The sequence below is a fragment of the Bufo gargarizans genome, chromosome 2, assembly GCF_014858855.1.
Source record: "Bufo gargarizans isolate SCDJY-AF-19 chromosome 2, ASM1485885v1, whole genome shotgun sequence".
NCBI classification, from domain to species: Eukaryota; Metazoa; Chordata; class Amphibia; order Anura; family Bufonidae; genus Bufo; species Bufo gargarizans.
The window spans coordinates 539,506,014-539,523,537 of NC_058081.1; the positions used below are offsets into that span (position 1 = coordinate 539,506,014).

The 17,524-nt window shown below is 41.8% G+C and overlaps 1 protein-coding gene across 1 annotated transcript in view; it reads right to left on the reverse strand.

The window, feature by feature from the left end:
- The window catches only part of GRIN2D (glutamate ionotropic receptor NMDA type subunit 2D), a 456,113-nt gene that overhangs the window by 202,829 nt on the left and 235,760 nt on the right, over window positions 1-17,524 (reverse strand). Inside the window, exon 7 of the mRNA XM_044277508.1 lies at window positions 4,833-4,986. Within this exon, the coding sequence (XP_044133443.1) occupies window positions 4,833-4,986 (154 nt within the window). The remainder of the gene's footprint in view (window positions 1-4,832; window positions 4,987-17,524) is intronic.

Here is a 17,524-nt window from a genome sequence, read left to right on the forward strand (position 1 = left end):
AGATTTGTCATGTCCAGGTATCCTTTCAGAACCCTGTTACCTGGACATCACAAGCCCCATTATTTTAAGTTTTATAATGGAGAGTATATGTACCAGGTTTGGTTGAGAATTAATCCATCAAGGCATGTAGGAGCCTAAGAAAATCAAATTAAAAAACAAACTTTCACACATATATCACAATACTCTGAAAATGTTTTAAATAGTGTGTGAAAAAGACTGCAAAGTGAGAATGCTTTTCAAAAAGACTACCCTTTGCCTTCAAAACAGCATCAATTCTTCTAGGTGCAACAGGTACATATACACACACACAGGAAGGTTGTTCCAAACAGCTTGGAGAACTAACCAAGAATCTCCTGTGGATGTAGGCTTTCTCAAATCCTTCTGTTTCTTCATGTCATCCTAGGCAGACTTGATGAAGTTGAGTGCACGGCTCTGTGGGGGCCATATCATCATTTCCAGGACTGTTTGTTCTGGAACTGAACATAGTTCCTGGCATTGGCTGTACTGTATGTTTGGAGTTATTTTCCTGCTGCAGAATAAATTTGGGGTCAATCACATGCCTCCCTGATGGTACTGCATGATTTATAAGTATCTGTCGATATTTCTCAGAATTAAGGACACAAATAATCATGACTAAATCCCCAATAGTGATGAGCGGCATGGGTCATATTCGAATTCGCGATATTTCGCAAATATGTTGTAGAATATTCGTCGAATATTCGCAAATTCGAATATTCGTTATATTCTGCGATTTTTTTTTTACCCGCAAAAAATCGGCAAGGCAATAATTGTGGAATATGCTAATTTTTGTAATTCGAATTTTCATAATACAATTTTTTTATTGCAAACTTTTCAACTTACAACTATTAGACAAAAAAGATTATAGCACTATATTAGCTAAATTGCTCTATATTCGTTTTTTTCCGAATATTCGCTTTATTGCTATAACTTTGTTTTTTTCGAATATTCATAATATTCTAAAACAAGAATATATAGCAATATAGCGAATATAAAAAAAACGGATATAGAGCAATTTAGCTAATATAGTGCTATAATCTTTTTTTTTATAGTTGTAATTTTTTTCCAATCTGAACTTCAGATGATAAAAAAATTACAACTATTAGACAAAGAAGATTATAGCACTATATTAGCTAAATTGCTCTATATTGTTTTTTTTTCGAATATTCGCTATATTGCTATATATTCTTGTTTTAGAATATTACAAATATTCGAAAAAACAAAGTTATAGCAATATTGCGAATATTCGGAAAAAAAAATCAAATATAGAGCAATTTAGCTAATATAGTGCTATAATCTTCTTTGTCTAATAGTTGTAAGTTGAAAAATTTGCAATAAAAAATTTGTATTATGAAAATTTGCATTACGAAAATTTGCAAACGACACTACTCCTAAAGTCAAATATACTGCAGCCTTCTCATTGGCCCACAAGCTAGAAGCAGGGAGGGATCATGTGTACTGATTTAAAAAAAAAATTGAATATTCAAAATTACAAATATATATCACTATATTCGAAATATTCGCAAATTTTCTAAGTACCTATATTCGCAATAAAAATTCGAAATTCGAATATTCGTGATCAACACTAATCCCCAACCCCATTTGCTGAAATGCAGCCCCAAACTTGCAAGGAGCCTCCAACATGCTTCACTTTTGCCTGCAGACATTCATTTCCAGCCCATCAGTGAATAAACTGCCTTCTGTTACATCCAAATATTTTACATTTTGACTCATCCGTTTAGAGCACCTGTAGCCATTTTTCTGAATTCCAATTCCTATGTTTTCTTTCTACACTTCTAGTCGGACTCCTTTGAACGGTAGATTGGGTGTATGTGGGTCCCACTGATTTCTGACACTTCAGAGCTGAAGGCATTGCAGAATATTTTCCAACTACAAAGGAAAGAAAGTCTTATGTGCCTTTCATCTGGTGCACTGAGTTTCCTTGGCCGATCACTGTGTCTATGGACCTCAAAGTTGCCCATTACTTTGTGTTTCTTCAAAAGAGCTTGAACAGAACATCTTGAAACCACAGTCTGCTTTAAAATCTTTGAATGATAGAGACCCTGCTGATGCAGTATAACTACATTCTCACCATGGTGTATGACCTGTGACATGAACCTGTCTTCAACAACCTCACCTTTCTAATAGAGGTTGGTTGTTCCTCACCCAGTTTTAAGTCTCTCACACAGCTGTTTCTGTTTCAGTTAACAGCTGTGTTTCAACCTACATATGAAAATAAAGATCTGTATCACCTGTATGGTATTGGTCAGACACCTGACTGTAATCCTATAAAATGTCTGACTTTCCGCAAGTGTACACGGGAGAATTGATGCAAAGGGTGATCACAATAAATATTCATTCAAAAATTCATTCACTTGGTATTTTTTATTTTTTTTTATAAACTATTGACACTTCTATTTTTGAAAGCATTCTTACTTGGCAGTATTTTTTCCACTGCTACCCAAAACCTTTGTGTGTGTATATATATATATATATATATATATATATAAAACGTGACCTGCTTCTTGGCGGGTGATAGAGACTGCACAGAGGCTAGGTCATGCACAGTAGCATGCCCGGGACACTATGGCTCTCACTGGAACCACCAACGAGGCAGTAGGTGTTCATAACATACTTTATATTTAATACATCTGTTGCTGTTTTTTCACTTCAAATAATTAACACTTTCACAGACGGTGTAAACTGGCTATTTATGCACACATCATTGACATTTCCGAATGAAATGTATGATACACTGATTATGTTGTAAATATCACAGAAACTATTTAATGAACTTTGAATCATGTCTTGTACAAAATGTTCACTTTATTTGAATTATTGGTAATTCATTATGTAATCATGTTGTTACTAAGCACTGTGGGTATTTATACATGCACTAAGACATCATTTGCTTGCTTGACAAAGGCCCCATTGAGCTGGGATGAAACATTGCTAAAGGGGTATTAAAAAGGGTCTGACACCTTTTCTCTACATTGGAGTTCTGCCTCATTATTTTTCTTGTGGAATTTATCTGTAGACTCGGCTGCCTGTTGTCTATGAGAGATTGCACCTCTAGATGTCTGTTGTGCTGCTGTTGCTCTTTTTTTCACACACACAAAATATATATATATGTATATATATATATATATATATATATACAGTACAGACCAAAAGTTTGGACACACCTTCTCATTCAAATAGTTTTCTTTATTTTCATGACTATGAAAATTGTAGATTCACACCGAAGGCATCAAACCTATGAATTAACACATGTGGAATTATATACATAACAAAAAAGTGTGAAACAACTAAAAATATGTCATATTCTAGGTTCTTCAAAGTAGCCACCTTTTGCTTTGATTACTGCTTTGCACACTGTTGGCATTCTCTTGATGAGCTTCAAGAGGTAGTCACCTGAAATGGTCTTCCAACAGTCTTGAAGGAGTTCCCAGAGATGCTTAGCACTTGTTGGCCCTTTTGCCTTCACTCTGCGGTCCAGCTCACCCCAAACCATCTCGATTGGGTTCAGGTCCGGTGACTGTAATGATGGCCACTCATTTTTCTTTACTTAGCTGCTTTTTTCTTGCCATAATACAAATTCTAACAAACAGTCTATTCAGTAGGACTATTAGCTGTGTATCCACCACACTTCTCCACAAAGCAACTGATGGTCCCAACCCCATTTATAAGGCAAGAAATCCCACTTATTAAACCTGACAGGGCACACCTGTGAAGTGAAAACCATTTCAGATGACTACCTCTTGAATCTAATCAAGAGAATGCCAAGAGTGTGCAAAGCAGTAATCAAAGCAAAAGGTGGCTACTTTGAAGAACCTAGAATATGACATATTTTCAGTTGTTTCGCACTTTTATGTTATGTATATAATTCCACATGTGTTAATTCATAGTTTTGATTCCTTCAGCGTGAATCTACAATTTTCATAGTCATGAAAATAAAGAAAACTCTTTGAATGAGAAGGTGTGTCCAAACTTTTAGTCTGTACTGTATATATATATATATATATATATATATATATATTCATATATGGAATACGTATTCACTTTATACAGGGAGATATTTCAATAACATAATTTTAGAGAAGTACTAATTTAATTGCCTCATATAAAACTGTTAAAAGGGTTTACACCACTATTGTATTTAGGCAGTGTCTGATATATTAGGTGAACAATTGAAGTGTCTTTGCTACATGTTCAGACTGTGACTTTGAACTTAAAACAAACCTACAGGTCAGGCATTTTATCTTAGAGCAGGAAGATATGAGGGAGTGAAGATAAACTCTGTGATATATAGGTTTATGTGACTTGGACAAGAGTTTCTAAATAAAAAGCAGAGTAAATGCTGACTCCTAGTGGAAACAGTAAGAGTCCTAATTGCCCCATCCACGTATAGTGATTGACAGTCTTCTGTGTATGCAGACTGATATAGGAAAAGCAGTAGATCACTGAGTTTGGGGGGAAATCAGGACACTCATTGTGTCTCCTAGGAGTCCTATCAGGATTTACTTTACAATTTACTCTAAAATCTTACTTTAAATCACATAAACCTGCAGTATATATTTCATTTTCTCCTCCTCTATCATATTCTGCTATGAGATAGGACAGCAGAAATCACCTTATTTATAACCATGATATTAACTTTTAGAACAGATATATGATTGGCAGCTTTAGATATGTTTGATAATTTCAAGGTCCTAGGCAAGAAAAATGGAATGTAAGATTGTAAGTATTTATTTTGTTTGAAAAACAGTAATCCTTTCACCGGGAAAAGGAAAAATGATGTGTTATGTTATTACCTAAGAATGCTGAAGGGGAGACTGTTCCATTGCTCCTGGACACCATCACACTGATTCCTGTTTCCACAAAGGGAACTGAAAAGTCAATAATTTCAGATCGTTCTTCGTTTATAGTCAGAGAGCCAATGGCCATATCGGCACGTTGGTAAAACACCTGTCAGAATGAAAGAGCAGAAATACAGATGCTGAAAACAGAGACTGAAACATCAGTGTTATATTCAACAAGTTTGCTACAATACATACATTTACCATTCTGAGGCACTTAGAAGGGAAAGGCATTGCTGCCTTTTCCCTTTAAAGAGGTTTTCCAGGATAAAATGTCTTACTTTAAATAAACCCACATCTGCACAACTAAATATTCCCTTATAGGCTTTATACTTGTGAAATGGCCTGTTTTCATCCTTTCCCTGGCAGTCACATGATGCATACAGCCTTCTCTGCGCTTAGCATGATGAGGTCACATTAAAATGGTAGGTGGTGCATTGCTGGTTAGGCTGTGGCCTCTCGAAAGAATATGATTAGAAATGAGCAAATTTCTCAAAAATTTGATTTGTTCTGTTCGTCAAATTTTATTCGAAAAGATTTGGTTCGATCTAAATTTATTTGTAGCGAATCACATTAAAAAAGGCAATTTCCTGGCTGCAGAGAGCCTTTATAGTGGTGTAGAACACTGTGCCTTGCAGTAACACGCATAGGGAGTCTGCTGTGGTAGTGAAACAATACTGTGAGTCAGTATGACATGCAGATGACAGGCATCGCTCTTAGAATCACTGCACACTTCACTTATTTGGGCAGTCACAGGGCCAAAACTGACCAAATAATTAAAGTGTGAACTCAGCCTTACAGGTCAATGTTAGCATCAAGAAGAAGCACACTCCTTTAACACAGCCGGCTGCTGATTCCACATAGATATTTACAGAACCTGTTCTATTAAACACTTATACAAGTAGAACCCCCTGACTGTCACAGTAGGTGAGGGAAGGGAAGCAAACTAAACACAACAAAATTAAACAAAACAGCAGGCTAGGCCCCACAGCTACGGAACAGGGAAAGGTCACCTCCTGACAATCCCTGAGCCTTTCCCTGACTGCTACCAACATGAACAAATCTCGATGGTAGAAGTGTTCATGTACACCAACCTAAGCCCTGCTGCAACTGACACAAACCCTCAGCTAGGGAGCAGGCGAAAATCCAATTGGTTCCTTGCACAAGATGAAGGAACCAGCGTCTACCTAAGGCATAGCCAGTACAAACAACAGAAGGGAAGGAAGGAGAACTTAACTGAAGACGAACTGGGAGCAGGAGATCCACCAAACACCAGCAGAGATCTCCAGGAGAAACTATAAATCGCAAGGGCTATAGTGAGAGGCAGGTATAAATAGCATCACTAACTAACTAATGAGCAGAATCTGTAAGGGGGTGGGATCGTGCCCAAAGACACAACAAAGCAATCTTTCAGATAGACTCACGTGCAGTAAGTCTGACAGATCTTCTTAGATCATTTACAGGGCAGGTCGTGACAGTACCCCCCTCCCCTCCCTCTACGGGTGACCTCCGGGCACCCAGGACCAACTTTATCCGGGTGTGCCCTGTGAAAGGCCTTCACAAGGCAGCTAGCATTGACATTGGTAGCCGGAACCCAAATCCTTTCCTCAGGACTATATGCCCTCCAATGCACCAGATACTGAAGGGAACCCCAAAGAACACGCAACTTGAGTATTTTAGAGATCTGAAACTCCATATTACCATCTACCTAGACAAGAGGAGGAGGCAAAGGAGATGGTTCAGCAGGTTCAATATACTTCTTCAACAAGGACCTGTGAAACACATTATGGATATTCCAGGCCTGCGGAAGTTCCAGACAAAACGCCATCGGATTAATAATGGCCAAGATTTTGCAAGGACCAATAAATCTTGGGCCCAACTTCCATGAGGGTACTTTCAACTTAATGTTCTTAGTGGACAACCACACCAAATCACCCACACACAGGTCCGGACCAGTCATATGTCTCTTGTCAGCCATCCGTTTATATCTTTCGCCCCATCTTTTTCAAATTAACCTGAATCTTCTGCCAGATAAGAAGACAACGAAGAAGAGAATCTCTCCTCTTCAGGTATACCAGAAGATTCAGTCCCAGAAATAGTACCAAACTGAAAACCATATGCACCAAAAAATGGTGAGTTATCAGTTGACTCCTGTCTACGGTTATTCAAGGCAAACTGAAGACCATTCTTCCTGATTCTCAGCAAAAAAAAAAGCTCAAATAAGTCTCCAGGTTCTGGTTAGTGCGCTCAGTTTGTCTATTTGACTGAGGATGGAAAGCCAACTGAATACCCAGATGAGTACAAAACGCCTTCCAAAATCCCAAAACCTGGAGACAAATTGCGCCCCCTATCAGACACCACATCAGAGGGGATGCCGTGTAATTTCACGATGTTATCAATAAACACCTGAGCGAGAGTTTTAGCATTGGGCAAACCTGATAATGGTACAAAGTGAGCCATCTTACTGAAGCGGTCCACCACCACCAAAATCACACTTTTCCCAGATGAACTTGATAAATCAGTGATGAAGTCCATGGACAAATGTGTCCATGGACGAGATGGAATGGACAAAGTAAGAAGAGATCCTGATAGCCAAGTGTGAGCCACCTTAGCGCGTGCACAGGTCTCACAAGCTGCTACATAGCCCTCAACACATTTACGCAAACCTGGCCACCAGAATCTCCGGGAAATAAGATCCACCATGGATCTGCCCCCAGGGTGTCCAGCAAGGACAGTATCATGATGTGCTTTGAACAACTTGTGTCGCAGTTCAGAAGGAACAAATAACTTCCCTGGAGGACAAGAATCAGGTGCCTCACCTTGAGCCCCCAACACTTCCACCTCCAGCTTGGGATAAAGAGCGGATACCACCACACCATCAGCCAAATTCGGAGCGGGATCCTCCAAATCCCCCCCCCCCCCCAGGAAAGCTGCGTGACAGAGCAACCGCTTTGACGTTTTTGATCCAAGGACGATAAGTGACCACAAAATTAAACCTGGTAAAGAACAAAGACCATCTGGCCTGCCTAGGGTTCAGACTAGAGGTGGGACGAATGCAATTTTTTACGAATCCAAATCGGTTCTCGGATATATTGAATATTTTGAATCTTGAATCCTACGAATCCTGTACATGCTGTAGTTTCAAGAGACTGAACTACGGACTTGCTATGAGACGTAAAGCGGTTCAGTGAGTGCAATGAGAAACATAAGAGAACACAGAGTTGCGCACACAACTTACCCCGGAGCTCACAAACACATCTCTGCGGTGCAGCAGCCAGCAGATAAGGCGCTAGCAGATAAGACTACAGAAGCCACCAGAGAACCAACAAACTCAAGGATGTCAGCTTAAGAGGCTCAAACCTCTTTGTCTGAACCTCCTCCTCCTCCCTCTTTTGTGGGTGGAGAAAAAAAACTTGGCTGGAGAGCTGTGCAAACAAGTCCAGAGAGTGTCACCCGCTGCCCAGGCATGGCAGAGGCGGCCGTCCGGGACCTGAGATGAATGCACGCCTCAGACTGCTGTTATGCGGTGCTTGCTTAGGGTTTTACTAGGGAAAGTTCAGGGGTAGGGAAATAGCAGGCGTCTTGGGAGGCGCAGGGACGTGACGTCGCGGCGGGATTCGTCAGATTAGAATTTTGTAAATTACGTCGGGATTGGAGTCAAATCCCACGAATCCAGCTAAATTCGAAGGATTCGTGGATTCGACTGATTCGTTGTCCAACCTCTAGTTCAGATGCTTTGCTGATTGCAGGTAAGCCAGATTCTTATGGTCAGTAATTACCGTCATCAGATAAATTGCTCCTTCTAGCCAATTACGCCATTCCTCAACGGCCAATTTGATAGCCAACAACTCTCTACTCCCAACATCATAATTTATTTCGGCGGAAGAGAGTTTCTTAGAGAAAAAAGCACAAGGATGGCATTTGCTAGGAGAGGGACCCTGCGACTAAATTGCTCCGACTCACACTTCTGACATGTCCACCTCCACAATGAAGGGTTGAGAAACATTGGGTTGCATCAGAATGGGAGCGGAAGCAAAGCATCCCTTAATTGCCGAAAAAGCCTGTAATGCCTCATCCGACCAGAGAGAGAAGTCAGTGCCGTTCCTAGTCATATCGGTCAAAGGTTTGACAATAGTGGAATAATGCAGGATGAACTTCCTGTAGTAATTAGTAAATCCTAAAAACTGCATCAGAGCTTTTTGATTCTCCGGCCGATCCCATTCTAGTAGCGCACGGACATTTTCGGGATCTATGCAAAAACCTGAGGCAGAAAGTAAGTAACCCAGAAACTGCAGTTCCTGAACAGTAAACAGACATTTTTCCAACTTAGCATACAATTTAGGGTCCAGTCACACGTCTGTGTGTGTTTAGCGGATCCACGGATCCGCAAAACACGGACATTAGCAATGTGCGTTCTTAATAGAAAATGCGTATTCTTGTCCGCAATTGCGGACAAGAATAGGACATGTTCTATTTTTTGGGGAAACGGAAATACGTACTCAGAAGTGCGGATCCGCAATTCCAGATCCCGGCAGCACATTGTGCTGCCCCATAGAAATGAATGGGTCCGCAATTCCGTTCTGCAAAATGCGGAACAAAATTGCGGACGTGTGAATGAACCCTTAGGCCCCTTTCACACGGGCAAGTATTCCGCGCGGATGCGATGCGTGAGTTGAACTGTTCTGCTGCAGTCTCGGCCTTTTCTTCCCCCTCTAGAGTGACAGTGGCACCTGCCACCCCGCAAACAGAGGATGTGGCAGCAATGCCACCATGTCCTTCACCATCACCAAGCATCTCCACAATGTCCCATGGAAGCGTTCAGCTGTCCATTTCACAAACACTGGAGAGAAAGAGGAAGCATTTCAAAATTCCTGGCCTTTGAAATGCTGTCTTCCGTCTGGTGGAGATGGAGACTTTAAAAAAACGTATGGCGGTGGCTGTCCGACAGTACGCGGTTCCCAGCCACCACTACTTTTCCAGGAGAGCCACCCCCTTCCCTGCACAACCAAGTGGCGGACAAAATTATGTGTGCACTGCGCAACATCATCTGTGGCAAGGTCCACATAATCATCGATACGTGGACCAGTAAGCACAGGCAGGTACGTTATAGCTCCCTAACTGCACATGGGGTAAATGCAGTGGAGGCTGGGTCTGAGGCGGATAGCAGTTTGGCGCATGTCCTTCCACCATTGAGGATTGCAGGACGTTTATCTTTGCCTCCTGTTGCCTCCTCTTCATACTCTGCTTCCTCCTCTACCGCCTCCTCATCTGGTCAGCGTAACACCTTCACCACCAACTGCAGCACAGCCAGGGGGAAACGACAGCAGGCTGTTTTGAAACTCATCTGTTTGGAGGAAAAAACCCACATGTAGGAGCTGTGGACAGGCATGGAACAACAGACCGATGAGTGGTTGGTGCCACTGAGCCTCAAGCCCGGCCTGGTGGTGAGCGAAAATGGACAAAATCTTGTAGCAGCTCTAGGCCTAGCCGGTTTGACGCACATCCCTTGCCTGGCGCATGTGCTGAATTTGGTGGTGCAGAGGCTCCTGAAAAATTACCCCGATATATCAGAGCTGCTGCAGCAAATGCAGTCCGTCTGTGCGCGCTTTTGGCGTTCTCACCCTGCTGCTTGCCTGTCTGGGCTGCAGCGTCACTTCACCACCAACGAGTGGGCCTCCATGTGGGACATGTGTGCCATGTTGCGTGGTTTTGAGTACTCCGCCAACATGGCCAGTGCTGATGACACAGTCCTCAGCGTTGTATGTCATACAGAAAAAATGGAACAGACCTTCTTTTTCACTTGGTGATATAAATGGCACTGGGCGGCATTGTCAAACTGAAATCATGAATAAGGCGTCCTGCACACGAACGTGGGTGTCCTATTGCCTTATTGTGAAATGCATATGTGGATCTGCAATACATGGGCACTGTTCCGTGGGCATTTCGCATCATGGATGCGGACCCATTGACTTGAATGGGTCCGCAAATCTGGAGATGCGGAACGGAAGCACGGAACGGACTACTACAGAAGCACTACAAAGTGCTTCTGTGGGGTTCCGTTCCGTACTTACGTTCCACAAAAAGATAGAACTTGCTCTATCTTTTAGCGAAACGGACGGATGCCGACCCATTCAAGTTGAATGGGTCTGGATCCGTCCTGCCGGCCGCAGGGAGGTTGCCCATGCATTGGAGACTGCAAATTGTTGTCCCCAATGTACGGAACGGAACAAATACGTTTGTGTGCAGGAGGCCTAAAGAAGTTGCTGATTCTTGAAAAAAAGTCTCAAGTATACATAGGCTTCTGCTATAAAAAACAAAGTATACTGTAGTGTCATCCAATCTAACAATAAAATAATGATGAAAGTGTTACATACAAGGTCTACACTGTGACTTTTTGTAGCACTGCATACTGATTTTAGCTATCAAGCTGCTGCTGCAGTGCAAATTAATGCATTGAGATGCAACTTTCTGAATGCAGCTGTCACTCAACATTTAAAATCAACCAGCAGCGCAGCAAATGTTACATTTATAATAGCTAAAAGCCAATGGTATCAGGGACATCGCCATATTGAATTCAGAGATAGCAGTTGCTCCCTACCCCGATGCCTGAGGGAGCCTGGGGGTACCTGCACACATTGAAGATTTTGCGTGTTTTTTCTGCACAGATTTGGTGCAAACCGCAATGTAATATAGCACCAGCAAAGTGTCTGAGAACATGTCAGAATATATATATTTAGCAGATTTTTTATGAGCAGATATTGACCTGCTGTGCTTATTCCCATATCTGCAGCATGTCAATAATGTTTGCAGTTTCACCTTTTTCAGACGAAAGGTTAGATCTGCAGCAAAACCGCATAAAAACGAGAAATTATGATTTTTGGTGCAGTTTGGGTGCAGAAACACACAGGAGTCCAAAAGGAAATTTGTGAAGATCCACTGAATGTTTACACCCATGTGTAGGTACTCTAAGGCCCCTTTCACATGGGCGATTTTTCCGCGTGGGTGCAATGCGTGAGTTGAACGCATTGTACCCGCACTGAATCCGGACCCATTCATTTTTATGGGGCTGTGCACATGAGCGGTGATTTTTACGCATCACTTGTGCGTTGCGTGAAAATCGCAGCAAGCTCTATTTTGTGCGCTTTTCACGCAATGCAGGCCCCATAGAAGTGAATGGGGCTGCGAGAAAATAGCAAGCAGGTGCGGATGCGGTGCGATTTTCACGCACGGTTGCTAGGAGATGATCGGGATGGGGACCTTATCTTTATTATTTCCCCTTATAACATGGTTATAAGGGAAAATAATATCATTCTGAATACAGAATGCTTAGTACAATAGGGCTGGAGGGGGTAAAAAAAATAATATATTTTTTTAAACTCACCTTTATCCACTTGTTCGCGCAGCCGACATCTCTTCTGGTGCTGGATCATGTGACGGACCATGTGATGAGTGCAGTGACGTCATCAAAGGTCCTATTCCTCACAGAACAAGACAGAAGAGATGCTGGCTGCGCAAACAAGTGGATTAAGGTGAGTTAAATAATTTAATTTTTTTAACCCCTCCAGCCCTATTGTACTAAGCATTCTGTATTCAGAATGCTATTATTTTCCCAAATAACCATGTTATAAGGGGAAATAATACAATCTACACAACCTTGAACCCAAACCTGAACTTCTGTAAAGAAGTTCAGGTCTGGGTACCACATTCAGTTTTTTATCAAACGCGTGCAAAACGCATTGCACCCGTGCGATAAAAACTGAACAATGGAACGCAATCGCAGTCAAAACTGACTGCAATTGCATACCTACTCACGCGGGTTTGCCGCAACGCATCCGGACCTTATATGGACACGCTTGTATGAAAGAGGCCTCAAAGTCAATTTGCTACAAAAGAAGACACCAGTATTAGAAATGGTACTTTGTAGGTGGCCCAGGAGCTTTATATTAAATCTCTAACCCTGCTTTCACACCTGAGCGTTTCTCAAACGCGCGTTTTACGCGCGTTTTTGTTGCGCGTTTTTATGCACGTTTTTTGTAATAGTAAACGCGCGTTTGACGCGCGTTTGTGTGATTGACTGCAGTGTCCTATGGCCACAAACGCGCGTCAAAACGCCCCAAAGAAGCTCAAGTACTTGATTATGCGTCGGGCGTTTTACAGCGCGATCGTACGCGCTGTAAAACGCCCAGGTGAGAACCATTCCCATAGGGAAGTATTGGTTTTCATGTGTTGAGCGTTTTACAGCGCGTTTGAACGCGCTGTAAAACGCTCAGGTGTGAACTTAGGGTAAATGTTTGTGCAGCTTCAGATTACAATTAAAACGATAACCAAGACCAGTAATGACCGAAGTATTCCTGATCTATCATCTGCCTACCTTTATGATGGAAGGCCATTGATTGACAGGGATATTTGATATATACCCTTTCTATTTCAAGACATGGAAACCCGCAAGGGCTTATTAAAACCAAATATTCTAATCACAGATCATATGTAAATCTGCTGCTAAAAATTTTCCTCCGGAGGTGCACCAGTTCAGGTTGAGATTTATAAGCCTCGAATTCACGCATCTATTTTAGGCAGGTAAATGAACCATTGCATTTGCAAGCTAATTAAATAATGTCAGACCAAAACTAATTACAGAAGAGCATTATTCGCACCACAGAGGTTATCTAATGATATGGTTTATTTAGACTCAAAGATACTGAGCTGTATTATGTGTACAGAGATTCAGAGGCATTTTTTGTTATATTTGACAACCCGATAAAAAGGAATAAGACTTTTACTGTAGCCTGATTAGTAAGATAATCCAATAATAAACACAATAGGTTATTATAAGTAGTACTTCCAAATTATATTTAGAAATCAGACGAACAAACATTTTTATTAAACAGAGATATTAGGTGGTAGGAAAATTAACTCAGTCGTATAAAGGAAATGTGTCACAATTAATTTTTTATCTACCAGTTAAAACCAGATAGTAGCTAGTGATGAGCGGCAGGGGCGATATTTGAATTTGCAATAGTTTGTGAATATTTGGGTGAATATTCATCATATATTTGCAAATTTGAGAATTTGCGATAATTTTCTTGATTGCGAAAATCGGCAATGTAATATGCGTGTATGGCACCACAGGTGTGGCAAACAAATTAAAAGACAAAGACATTTATTAAATAAAAAAAATCCCATAAAAAAAGTATGCTTTTTTTCCCATTTAAATTTTCAATTAAAAAAATAGCATTTTTTTTTTCCGACATATGTTTGGTATTGCCACATCCATAACGACCCGTACTACATAAATATCACATAAATTATCCCCTACGGTAAACAGCGTAAAAAAAAAAAGAAGAAAAAAAAGGCAGAATTGCTCATTTATTCTAAGTTGCCACAGAAAAAAACGTAATAACAAGCTTTCAAAAAGCGCTATTTACTCCAAAATGATACCAATGAAAAATAGAAGTCGTCCAACTAAAATAAAGCCCTCACACAACTCCATAGAAAGAAAAATAAAAAAGTTATGGGTCTCGGGAAGCGGCAGTGCAAAAAAGTGCAAAAAAGTTGCAAAACGTAAAAAGAACTATATGTATTTTGTATAACTGTAATCGTACTGACCCAGAGAATAAAGATATGTTATGTCTACCGAAAAATGTACTGTAAAATTTATAACGTAAAAACGCAGTGGCAGTATTGTTGTTTTTCCCATCTCCCTTCCAGAAAGATTTTATAAAAGTTAATCAGAAAGTTGAGTGTACCCCAAAATGGCGCCATTAAAAACTACAACTTGTCCTGAAAAAAACAAGCCCCATAAAGCTATATAGACGGAAACATTTAAAAGTTATAGCTCTTGGAGCGCGACGATGAAAAAAGGAAGAAAACCCTTGGTCAGTAAGGCCCAAAACAGGCTGTTACCAAGGGGTTAAGCCTAGTCCATCCAGGTCATAAACATAGCTTAAAAGGGTTTCCGATCGGGTTTCCGATATTGATGACCTTTTCGTCAGTATAGGTCATGAATATCAGATTGTCAGGGGTCCAACTCCTGGCACCCCCGCCAAACAGCTGTTTGAATAGAATGCATCACCTGTGCCAGTGCAATGCTCTCTTCACTGTTTACCAACTCGTTGTCGGCATTGCAGCAGCCAACAGATGTATTTACAGCTCCTATGTGCCATTCACTTGAAGAGGATAGGGTATAGCAACAACTGCTCCTTCCCATTCAAGTAAATGTGATGGAGGAGCTGTAATTACACTGCTTGCTGCTGCAATGTAGACGGCGAGCAGGTAAACAGTGAAGAGAACAGAGCGCTAACAATGAGCGCTGCATTCTCTTCAAACAGCTGACTGGAAGGGGTGCTGGGAGTCGGATATCCACTGATCTGACATTCATGACCTATCCTGATGATAGGTCTTCAATACCAGAGACCAGACAAACACTTTACCATAAGTTCAGGTCTGAATTAGGAATTCAGTTTTGTATTAATATTATTAGTAGTAGAGATGAGTGAAGTTTTGAAAAATTTGATTCGTCAGTCTCGCTTAATTTGTCACATTGCTATAAATCAGGTGTACCCAGGCCACTCTGCCTTTGGGTATGGCGTGGCCGTGCTGCGAGTGGGTTGCGGCCATGCAGCGGTTAAGAACGGTGCGGCCAATTAGCACGCAGCTGCCTTTCATTTAATGATAAATACCACACTGTATAGTCGGTCTTTATTGTTTACTTTAATGCACCTTTAAACAGTGGCTGTTGCTGGTATGGGGTTTGGCTGGTTAGGTGGGGGCACAATATGCTGGCATACCCACCTCTCCAACCTCATCTCTCTTCTGACCTACAGGTGGGAGCCCTTCTTCTGCCATCTGCTTTTTCTCCGTTTTCACATCATCTAATATTGATGAGAATATCTAATCAGGAACACCCAGCTCCTCCTTCCTCTGCATCTTGCTGACTTTTCTAGGATATAAAAACTTTGAATGATGATTAGGAAGAAGTAAAGCCAGCATAAGATGCGGCGCGTCATCATTAAGACCTGGCCCCCCCCCCCTAAGGGGTGCAGACTGGATGGTATTGGTTGGCACGGTGGCACTGGAATAATAAAGGCTTCTATCTTATTGGTATTGAATAACATATCCTAGTTAGAGATGAGCAAATCGAAGTTGATGAAGTGTAATTCGCTTCGGATTTCAGGAAAAATTAGATTCGCACCGAATACGAATTTATTCATGATTCGTGGTAACAAATTGAATTTTTTCCTAAAATGGCTGCTGAACGTGTTAGGACATGGAGCAAGGAATTCTAGGAATGAGGGATCACCCACAATGCCATGCAGCCAATCAGCAGCTAAACCCTGTGAAGTCACAGCCCTATAAATAGCCTCAGCTATCTTGGATTCAGCCATTTTCCAGTGTACTTAGTGCAGGGAGAGATGTCAGCAGGCGCTAGGGACAGTGCTAGGAAAGACTTTAAAACTTTTATTTTGCTGTATAGAAGTTCAGGGAAAGGATAGGGAGGAATCATTCCACAGTATTGAAGCAGAACAGGGTTCAGTAGGGGAGGTTACAGCCTGGGTAATAGGAACAATCCTATTACACCTTGCTGCACTGACTTCGGATCCAAATAGCTATCATACACAGCTCTGTAATTCCAGCAAACCGTTCTTGTTATTGGGGTGCAAGTGCTGTTTGATAAAGCCATTAACAGGGTTTATTACAAGGAAATATTTCTACTTCTTATTTGCCCTTGTGCAATCAGAGGCGTACCTCTAATAGAGGCAGACCATGCAGCTGCTATGGGGCCCATAACGGAAGGGGGCCTGGCTGTGGAGGAAAGGTCCCACTCACTTATTACAACTAGTACAACAGCTCTGGTCTAGAGTTCTTGCCAGGGGCTCTGGCTCCACCTTCCAGCTCTCCTCACTGCTTCTCCTCAGCAGGCTGTCCTCTGGCTTCCCCCTCCCCCGAGCAAGGCCCCAATCCTACAATGAGGAGATGCCTCTAGCCTCTGGCAGCAGCCTGCACATGTCCTCAGGGGCTGCACTGCTGAGGAGAGGTCAGTTTTTTTAGAAGCTACAGCAACATGTGCTGCTTCCATACAAAGCCTCCCCAGTGCTCCCCTCCCTCATTCTGCTCCTCTTCTCTGTCCTGACACACTGCAGAGTCCTCCTCTGATGTTATATAATCCATGTGCAGCAGTCGGGACAGAGGAAGGGGGAAGAGAGCCTGTTGCACTGCCTGCTGAGGAGAAGATGTCCTCCCATCAATCCTGACTGTTTACCCTGGAGACCTGCTCAGAGGGTGAGTGTGTGCCACTGTAATATGTGTGTGTCATATATGTACAGATGGCCTTGCGGTTCACCCGACGGTCGTTTCGCAGTGAACTTTGCGTGTTCGCGATTCGCCAAACATGTGAACATATGGCGATATTTGCACCCGCCATATTCTTTTACACTGTGAAGAACTTTGACCCATGACACATCCATCAGGTGGTACAGGAAGCCAATTGAGACATTTCAGCACATGGACATTCAGTCTTTTGCCAGTGTTAGGGAGAGGTTGCTGTGTGGAGCAGGGACAGACTGTTAGGGACACCAAACGCTGGCTAATAGAGCCACACAAATCTTTTTAAGGACTAGTATAGGTGTGCTATCGATAGGTGTGATACA